The sequence below is a fragment of the Montipora capricornis genome, chromosome 3 (genome assembly GCF_036669925.1).
Source record: "Montipora capricornis isolate CH-2021 chromosome 3, ASM3666992v2, whole genome shotgun sequence".
Classification (NCBI taxonomy): Eukaryota; Metazoa; Cnidaria; class Anthozoa; order Scleractinia; family Acroporidae; genus Montipora; species Montipora capricornis.
Window position 1 is genome coordinate 54,773,759 of NC_090885.1, and position 10,000 is coordinate 54,783,758.

The window sequence follows — 10,000 nt, forward strand, 5'->3', positions numbered from 1 at the left end:
ATGGTTTATGCATGATCATGAAGTTCGGCACATGAAACGTTCGACGTCTGAAATCAAAGCCGATCCACGGCCATGCTAAAGCCGAATTCCCGTCTAGGCAAGTTGAAAAGAACGCCTGAGCCATTCCAAATTAAAATAGCCGTTCTTAATTGATTCAAACGTCGAACTTTTCATGTATTAAGTTCGGCTCATGAAAAGTATGGCGTCTGAATCGGGCCTTATGACAATTTAATGCAAGCTTATTACAGTGTATGTAGAATTCAAACCTTTTACATGCACCTTGAAGTCCCAAATTTGTCAGGCAAGGATATTTAATTTGGCTTAAGTGCTTTAACAAATTGGTATGTATTTCACAAGAGAAATGAAGCTTTAGATCAAATGGTTATTAAGCAAATGATTTGGTATTAGAGTGCTCTCACCGCAAATTTCATGACGACAGAAAGCAGAAAGCTTCAGCTGTCATTTAAACTATTGTACTCAATACAAATAGTATGTTAATGCCTGCATGAGATTGTTATTATTGGCGTTTAAAGAAAAGAGAGCCAAATTTTGATGAGTCTGCTCTTCAAACACTTACACTGTACGTTATAACAGAAGTGACAGTGTCTGACACTTGCAGAGTGCAGACCCCAAACTAACTGTAACTCACAGTTATTGAAAGCTAAACGTTTTAATTTAAAATAGGTGCTTAGACTTAAATACTGTTTACAATCGCTATTTGTAGGCAGTCTGCAGTTGTCATACACCTTAGAAATGATCAGCTTTATTATTACATGTACCAGCATTTTTTTTTTGAGACATGTGATATTGAGTGTTCTTATCTGGATGAAATTCTTATGACATCTTTTATCTGTAAGTAGCGGTAATAATTTTTGTTTGGAAATGTGACTGAGATTATGAATTATTTTTTCCAAGAAAACTGAAACTTTTCACTATATTTATTTGTTGATTAACAGTTCAAATTGGAGGTGGGTACAGCTGGGAATTGGTTCATTAAAAGATTGCTGGGAAGTTTGGACAGAGAGTTGGTTACAGAAAGTGCTGAGGCTAGGCAAGAAGATGCCTTCTTCTTGCAACATACAGTACATACCACTACATGTATCATCTATGGAAGAAGAGTTGGAGAAAACCCTCAGATAAAAGAAAAGGTTGGTGCAATGAAAAAATTCCTTTGAGGCATGTTTCTGTAAAAAACCTGTAATGCAGTCAAACACCTCAAAGTCTGAAAGACTTAGAAGCTGATTGTTGCTTTTAAACAAGTGATGCATATAGATATTTACAAATAACTCGCATAAATTACACTTAAACAACTAATTCTTGACAGTCACTGCAATAAAATAATTATAAAGCACTGTCTGAGTTACAGGCCTGTGTACGTATAGACTAGTAATGCCTAGCGATTAGCGGAAGATGATGCTGCAGTTTCATTTATCCATTGTCTCACCCAATATCTGCTTTCAGTTTAAAATTTGAAATACTGTGAAATGAGATAATTCTAAATACCTCATCACACATAATTTTTTTTGGAAAAGTGTTGAAGACAAAGAAAGCATCTGGCAATATATTTTCAAGATTTATTCCATGAGTTCCACCACTATATATGTGTACTTTTATCATTATGACAAAATTAATTTGATAGTTAACTGAGTTACTCAATGAATCAAGAACAATGTTACAGATATAATCTCATGCAAGTACCGGTATTACATGTGGTTCCATTTATTTGGTACACCAAAATTGGTGGCTGGTGTCTTTTGTTCTCCGGATTAGGGATGTATTAGATTTGTGCTCTCTTCCTATTTTGTTAGAATATTGTCGAATGATCTTAATTTTGGAAGGGGTGATACTAATCATTATTCTCTTTAATTACTTTTAAGGATGATGAGTCAATCAATGGAGAGGTTCTAAAAACAACATTGGCAAGGATTGTTGCTTCTGGCACACTAATTGAACTAGAGACATTTACCTTGTGGCAGAAAGCAAGGTTTTGTTAAAACTTTCATTCGCTGTAATTGTTTTGCTGGGAGCATACTTAATTATCAGCTTAATCTAAGGGTTTTTTTTCTTCTTTTTGGAAACAAAAAGTTTTAAGTTTTTTCTTAATGTAAATTATCAGCCTAAGTTCTGTTTTTTTTTCTTTTTGAAAACAATTCTGTTGGAGAAAAAAAGAACACATTGGTAAAGGTCAACGATGGCAAAATTTTTGCATCAGTTATCCAAGGCATGTTCCATTTTTTTACATTTGACTTCTTTCTGTAAGAACTGACTTGTATTACATGTACATAAAACCCATTTTGTTATACTGAGTCACATTTATCCAAGTATGTTGTATGCTTTAGTTTTTGTAATTGAAGTTATTTTGCAGCCATTCGTTGTTATAATCTGTAATCAAAACACAAACCACTCAATTTATCTTTGTTTAAGGCAAGAACACATTCAGCTGATTGCCATTTTATTATTGCCCGAATAATTAGAATAAAGATAGCTTTGACTTTTGTGATGTATTTGTATGTGTATACAGATTGTATTTATCATGCATATCCATGTGCATTCTTTGCAATCTTATGATTAAAATTACCAGTATTAAATGCTTCATTGTAAACCTGGTCTTTTCTTTACATAATATTTTAAAAATATGAACTTTTCATGGTTTTATGAGAAATCTGACTATAAATGAAGGTACAGTAGATCTAGTGAGGGTGAATGTGTTCTGTCGAAAGAGTAAATATTACTCTGACAAGGGGAGTAAAGTTTAAGAGGGTAAATTTTACTCTTGAAAAGGAGTGGTTTTGTACCTTTTTGTCTCACCCCAGTTTTGGAGTTAATTTAACTCTGTCAAGGGTAAATTGAACTCCATTGAAAGAGTTCAATTCACTCCAATAGAAGGATAAAATTTACTCTTGTATTGGAGTGAATTTTACACCACAGGAGGGGTAAACAATACTGGAGTAAATTTTTACCCCAACAAAAGAGTAAAAGATATAGGAGTACATTTTACTCCAAAAACGGAGTAAGCATTACCGGAGTGAATTTTACTCCAAAAATGTAGTGGTTTTGTACCTTTTTTTTAAACTCCCTTTTTGGAGTTAAATCTACTCCTTGAAAATAACAGTGCATTAACATCATCACCATCGACGTGAGTATTATCATCATCAACGTCATCGTTAACATCATCAGCATCATTTATCATCATCAACATCATCATTAACATCAATATCATCGTCGTAATCATCATCAACAACAACAACATCATCATTATTATCATTAACATCATCACTAACATCACCATCATCGTCGTCATCATCAAAATCCTGTCACAATCACATCAACATCAACTTCATTATCATTGTAATCATCAAAATCCTCAACATCATCATCGTCATTATCACCATCAACACTATCATAAACAACGTCACTGTGATCACAAACATCATTAACATGATCATCATTGTCGTCGTCGTAATCTACATCAGTCTACATAATGGTCATCATCATCATCGATACCACCATCATCGTCGTAATCTGCGTCATAGTCATCGTAATCGTAATCATCATCACCGTCATTATTTTGGTTAGTCAATGAGGGTAAATATGGGGCAAGTAAAAGCGGACTTTTTCCATGCCTAAAGGCTTAAGAAACAATGCCTGCTAATGAGAGTCAGAAAAAAGAACTAACTCTAACCCCCTCATAATAGCATATGGTGAACGTTTCAAGTACATGGCGTATTCCCTTCTTTCACTGACTTAGGAATGCTAATTTGCAAACCAAAGATGAAGTACATGATCTTGTAAGACATCCTGACCAAGTCATTTGCCATTGTGGATTCATATTTTTCCTCAAGTTAGCACCAATTTTTATCTTCTTTTTAGCAAGGCACCTAAACACCCAGCTAAATATACAATATTGCTAAGCTCTCGACAGTATCTTTTAGGAATCAAATGGTAATTTACTACTGTTTCACTGAGAATACAGGATGATCAGCCTGATTGGTTAAAGCCATATTTCATCGTAATATAAAACAAACCAAATAACTGGGTTTTTCCTTAGTAATAAAGAAAAAAAAATGAACTTATTGATTTTAAGGAAAGTGTATAAACACGTAGACATCAGCTGTTAACAAATAATGAGAAAATAATGCTCCCAAGAAAGATTCAAAGGCTTTTTGTGTATTTTTTGCAACTTAAGGCTTTTCAATGACCCACGCCAGTTGGGTTCAAATTTTGATAAATGATTAAAAATTTTGATTAAATAAAATCGCTAGCCTTGGAAAACTCAAGATTAATTCGTTTCAAAGTTTCAAGGTGTTATTACTCTTCGTAAAACGACTTTGTCTACTTGAAAACTCGGTTGGAGATAAACATTCTCAAGTCAATTGCCACTAGCTTTCGTAGATATGTTGTCGGTCAAATCCGGGCTTAGGTTGAATCAGTTTTTACCTTACGTAGGTTAAATTGGTAATCCTCATTTTACCTAGGTTTAATATGCACCCTACCTAGTTTAAATCAGATATCAAATCATCTTATCGGTTTCTGCATTCATACTTTTCATACTCAACAATACAACATAGCAAGGGAACAAAGAACTGCACTATGTGCTTACTGGTACTCGAACTAAAGTCCTGTGTCTTCACCATATTACAATACAACGACGAACATGTTCAATCCAACGCAGTTCTTTTCATTATTTACTTTTGCAGAATAAGTCAATTGACGTCCATGTATAACAACCAAAACTAATCCTAACCTGAATTTTAATTTTCTCTAGGCTTAAATTATAGGCTCCAAAAAATAGTGTCTTCAATTCATCTGAGTGAGTATTCAACCATCGTAGGTAAAATGAGGATCACCAATTCAACCTAGGTAAAAACGGAATGAACCTGAGAACGGATTTTACCAGCAGCTGATACATTTGATGTCAAGTTGTACAGAAGGGTTGGGGACAGTCCGTGCAGTTTATTTTGCCGATGGTTTATTTCAATTTATATGTCCACTTTTCCTCTTCATTTCAGTAATTATAATAGGATTTGAAGCGCCTGTAATACGGTCCTTGAAGACTTATATTTTGAACTGGGACTGAAATGACTCTAAGTGAAATGATTAATATATACGACGCTGAGAGCGCGATTTCTCAATCATTCATTCACCTGTACTATGAACTCGTAACAGACCAGCTCCCATATTCCTTGTTTGCTCAGATCACGTTTACTGTAAAGCAGTGCAGCACAAACGCATGAATTTTTTTCAAGCTTCTTTAGCAACTGCTTAAGTTACTGTCAAGTACTGTGGTTTGTCTCATTTAGAGCTATCGGTTGTGTAAACACAAAGACTCGCTATACAAGGCGTGGTGCCCTAGGCACACGCAGATGCCGTGGACGCATACAGTATAAAGCTCTACGATACTGAATTAGTGCAATAAAAAGCCGCTAATTGCAATGCGTCCGTAATTTGTTATGAGATGTTACCTGTCATTTCTTTTTTTAAAATCTCCCTTTCCTTTTTCTCGCGCTGGAAATATCTTTTAGGGATTTCGTCTCTTTCTTACTGTTTGCAGAGTTCATATAGCTGGACTCGTTAAGAAACTCTGGAAACTACAAAAGCGAGGAAAGTGAGGCAGCGCCATGCTAACTTGACAGTGACCACGCACAATATTTTGTCCTCAGTTCACAACAGAGTTTTCACAGAATAAACTAATCGAAGCTTTATGACTGGCTGTCTTTTAGAAAAAGGCTGTGGTTTATGCATGAATGGTAAGGGCCAAAACAGCGAACAAAAATATGAAACAAAGAAACTCGTCGAGTTTCATAACCATCTTCATACATTAACTAAGCTGTTTGTTGATCGCCATCTTGGATAATCAGTTGTGCTTTAATGTGAATTCGAACAAAAGCAAATCGTGAAGCAACTGACCCTTTTGATGATACGTCTTCGTGTTTACTAACTTCTTTAAAAGATAACGACTGCAGATGAACCCATGTGTAGCACAAAAGTTTCAAGTTTTTATTTTTCTTCCCGGATTGATAAAATGCTAAAAATTTAACAAAGAAACCATGGTTGTAGATGTTAATATGTCCTATTTTTCATTAAAGTTCTTATTTGCCTTCCAAATACAAACATTTTAATTGCTTGGCTACCAAATAAAAGCTTTTTCAAATTATGGGTTTTAAAATTGTCTTGAAAAATTTTAGCCTTTAAAAGTAGGGCTTCCTAGACAAGTTTCAGTCTATAGCTTCTTATATCGGCGAGATTAATTGTTAGATGCAAAATTTTGCTCTAATATTGCCCAGGCGTTTTTCAGTAATTAACCAAAAGTTATTTCAGAGACTATCAATTTTTAAAAACTTCATTCAAAAAACAAATATGGTGACTCGCTACTTTAAGTTGGTTGGTTCAGTTTGAACTTTTTACGTAGCGTTATTACGAGAAAATGTTCCTCAGTATGACCTAGCTTCACACTTATTCGGTTTTCGTAGAAAAGTCCAGAGGGTGGCCGGTGGAAAGAAAGAAAAAAAATTGCGAACGTCAACACTAGTAAAGCTCTTAGATGACAAGGCTCTTCACTAGACATCTGGTTAACTGGGTGCAAGAGTTGAATCATTCGCTTTTCTAGTTTCGATTCCAAGGAAGGAAGATAAATATTATGCCTTAACTGACCACTCTCCATGCATCGGCGCTTTCCATGGACAATGAAACTAATATTAAAGATGCAGTAGCTTCAAGTTTGGCTGGTAGTCACACAGTATGGGACTTAAACTAGAGTTGTCCTCAGTGAGCTCAAGAAAAGGGCCCTAAATACTCGGCCACGTTAACTCCACATAATCACCTATAGAGTTTGGAAGAACGTTTACTTTTGGCCTCTGCTTATAGCTCTGTGAGTATGGCTCACTGGCTAGCATATCCACAGGCTGCGAAGTAGCAGGACGGAAAATTAGCTTTATCACACTTCCAACAGGTAAGCCTACAAGGAAGAAGAAGGCTTAAATAGTTAGTTAAAGATATTCAGATATTTATTATGGCTCAATCATTATGGCAAGCTCGTTTTCCTCACTGACCAGTTTTAGACGAAGGTGTTATTTTCCGAAATTTCACATGAAAAGCGTCTTTTCGTTGCGATTTCTTCGAGAAAACTTCTGCGTTTACCTTCGTAATGGCCTTAACTCTCCACACACAGACCAAAGGATTGAGGGAAGAATTGAAAAATGCCGCTGTTTCAGACCAGCTGTAAAAATTGTAACTGCCAATGTTGCCGAAGAGGAATTGATGGCTAAGGGTGACAACTAGAACAGGAAGATTAAACAGTACATAAACTGCCACGATGGACGCAACATTTATTGCCAGCTTGATTTGCATTTGTCGCATTGCCGACGTGGACGTGAGGTGCTGTTTTTTAATTTGTCTTTGGTGGCGAATTACTGTTTTCAGGATTGCGATTTGGATGATAACAGTAGTTACGAGGAAAAAGGACCACATTGCCAGATGAATACATCGAAAAACTTTATTCTGCGCCCATTGCAAAAATGTGAACAGTATGTTTATCAACCAAATGAATAAAGCCGTTTTCAAAACTCGCCGAGGACGGACAATTGCAGAGTATCTTAGGTGATATTTTAAGGCTATGAGTCTTTCACAGCTTACAGCACTCAATGTCGTGAATAACACTCCGTAGTAAACGTAAAATCCCGACGAGTAAAGCATTCTCACCGAGCAGGGAACGAAGCCGTGCGCGTTTTCGAGCAGTCTGTAGGCCACATAGCTCGGTTGAACTAGGATGCCAACCTGGAGGTCCGAGATCGCCAGGCAGGCAAGGAGGATATTGCAAGGCGATTGAAGGGATTTCCTTGTCAAAATCATCAATACTATGAGCAGATTCGCCATGATAGCGAAAGGCGACAACACGGCATTTAAAACACCTGTTACGAGATTAGTTTCGGCTCGTTGATGGAATACGTCGAATTTAGCATCAGGTAGATGGAAGCACTGACCGTCTTCACCTGGTCCATGATTCGCTGGCGAAGTTGTGATGCTCAAATTGTGGGAAAGAAAGGTAGTAGAAGACTTCATTCTCCACGGTGTCTCGAAACTTGTGCTTCTCCTACAGTAACTTTGAACATATTGAACCGGAGGCGTATGATCAAGTATTGAAATACCACTTTCGCCTCTTTCTTAAACACTTCAATTATTAATGGAATATGTCCGTAAAAACGTCAATAACGCGTTTGTTGATTGTAGCCTATATGTCATGTAATTTGAAAATGTATTTCAAACAGGACAGACATGATGGAGCAGAACTAACCAAGAATCTGCAGCTGATCGAGCAATCTATGATTTTTTTTTAAACTAAAAAAGGAAATTATGCAAATCACTGTATTTTATCGGTAATGACGTCGGGAGGAATTCAATTTATAATGCGATATGTATAGTTCGGATTTTCTACCACTAAACTAAAGGAGGCTCGTGGAACATTTGGAAACGAAACGTCGAAAGATGACAACGTCGTAATTGTAAAAAAGAAAAGTGTTGAATTCTTAAGCTCCTTGATTCTGAAATTAGGCACTTTAAGATCTACGACGGAGACGGCGATGCAATCTTCCCTTTCGTAAGCAAGAGAGACTTACGACAATTTTCACTATTAAAGGGGCGCTGTCATGAGCTGCGCATGCTCGAGTTTGTTTGCTCTCGAGCCCACGGAAAATTCTAGCCGCCATCATGGATTCACGCCTGAGTCACGTATATTCGCCAGAGTTTCTCCTTTGTCCACCATGGCCCTCCCCAGTGGACACCATTTTGAATTTGTCGATTCAACTTGAAGAAAGTTCACCTAACATTTTTCAAGTTTTCACAAGACGCTAGCGCATGTGCTTCTCGTGGCAGTTTCCCTTTAAAGTGGCCATAAACTAAAACGTTTTATTTTCCTATTTGAAAGTCCATATTAAAAAATGGACTTTGCCGAAAGAATTTTTCAATTCCAGCGAGAGGCGAATTTTCTACGATTTTTTAATCCTACTTTTATTTGGTACACCCCTTCCGCTGGTCAGGACCTCACGGGCTCGCTGTGACGTAGATTAAGGAATGCCTGTTGGCGTGGGTCTAATCTTTTCTTACTAATCAACGCCAAGGTATCGCTCAGCGATCGTTTTTGGTATTTTTTGGTAAACAAAAAAATCAATCATGCCTATATTTATCATGAAGGAAAGTGCCCCTGAATCTGGAAGTGAATAAACTGGCGATTTAAAAAAAAAGAATTTGAGGCGAGTAGCTGCCGAGTCAGACAGCGCTAGCACTGAAACTCAGAACTACGCGGAACCCTACGTGGAAGAACCATTAGCAGACGAGGAATGGCTACAAAATTACAGAGAAGAACAAGAGGATAAGGAAGGTCTCGCGAGGGAATTAAAGTTAACGCTTATGTCTGTTCCTGTAAGCGAATCTCATCCGCCTTCAACGATCTTTTTGTTTTGCTGTCCATACAATACTCTTTGAAGTAAATCTAGCACAGTGAAAAAGTTTTACCGGGCTCCTTTTTACCAAGACAAAATCTGCAGCCATTTTTCCTTCTTTTTTGAGGTATTGCGTTTTGCGAGTCGAAGGATTCCTACGTATACTTATTCTTTTTTTAGGATCAGCTGTGTTGTTACATCGAGTGGTTACGCATCTTTTAGGCATTTTCAAAGGAATTATTCCTTACTATACTGTTTATATCGCTATTCCTTTTTCACTTGAAGTCACGTGTTCCTTAATCTAGGTCACAGCAATCGCAATTTTTTTTTCGCGAAACGTCTATGAGATATGTGTAGATTCAGATGACTAAGTGAGAAAAATTAGGTTATGGGCACTTTAAGTTTGTCGTTTGCCAATGAGGAAAAAAATATTTAATCTAGGACTAGATTAGCAGTGTATGTCACTTAGAATTAAAAAAAGAATGCGAAAAAACCTTAGAAAAGAAATAGAAAAAAAGTTGAAAAAGTGGATAGAACGATGTCGAACTCGGTTCAATTGCATTAGT

General features: G+C 36.7%; 2 protein-coding genes and 1 long non-coding RNA gene across 3 annotated transcripts in view; 1 reads left to right on the forward strand and 2 right to left on the reverse strand.

Annotated features, from left to right (window-relative positions):
- The window catches only part of LOC138043424 (uncharacterized), a 3,011-nt gene extending 411 nt beyond the window's left edge, over positions 1–2,600 (forward strand). Inside the window, exons 2-3 of the long non-coding RNA XR_011131256.1 lie at positions 957–1,148; positions 1,878–2,600. This is a non-coding gene — a long non-coding RNA (uncharacterized lncRNA). The remainder of the gene's footprint in view (positions 1–956; positions 1,149–1,877) is intronic.
- A 579-nt stretch (positions 2,601–3,179) lies between these two features.
- LOC138040583 (calsequestrin-1-like) lies at positions 3,180–3,818 on the reverse strand. Its single transcript, XM_068886278.1, has 3 exons — positions 3,719–3,818; positions 3,479–3,630; positions 3,180–3,311 (listed from the first exon to the last, which is right to left on the reverse strand). Exons 1-3 carry the CDS (start codon positions 3,816–3,818, stop codon positions 3,180–3,182), a joined length of 384 nt encoding a protein of 127 aa, XP_068742379.1.
- Positions 3,819–5,976: 2,158 nt separating this feature from the next.
- Positions 5,977–10,000, reverse strand: part of LOC138043427 (melanocyte-stimulating hormone receptor-like) — a 5,176-nt gene continuing 1,152 nt past the window's right edge. Inside the window, exon 1 of the mRNA XM_068889689.1 lies at positions 5,977–10,000. This exon is cut by the window's right edge and continues 1,152 nt beyond it. Coding sequence (XP_068745790.1) covers positions 7,042–8,058 — 1,017 coding nt within the window. The 5' untranslated portion in view covers positions 8,059–10,000 and the 3' untranslated portion in view covers positions 5,977–7,041.

Coding starts and splice junctions, on each gene's coding strand:
- LOC138040583 (XM_068886278.1), bottom strand. CDS start 3,818: ATGGCAAATGACTTGGTCAGGATGTCTTACAAGATCATGTACTTCATC. Junction 3,631..3,718: donor GAAAGAAGGGAATACGCCAT/GTACTTGAAACG, acceptor TTGTTTCTTAAG/CCTTTAGGCATGGAAAAAGT. Junction 3,312..3,478: donor ATGATGATGATGACCATTAT/GTAGACTGATGT, acceptor TGATTGTGACAG/GATTTTGATGATGACGACGA.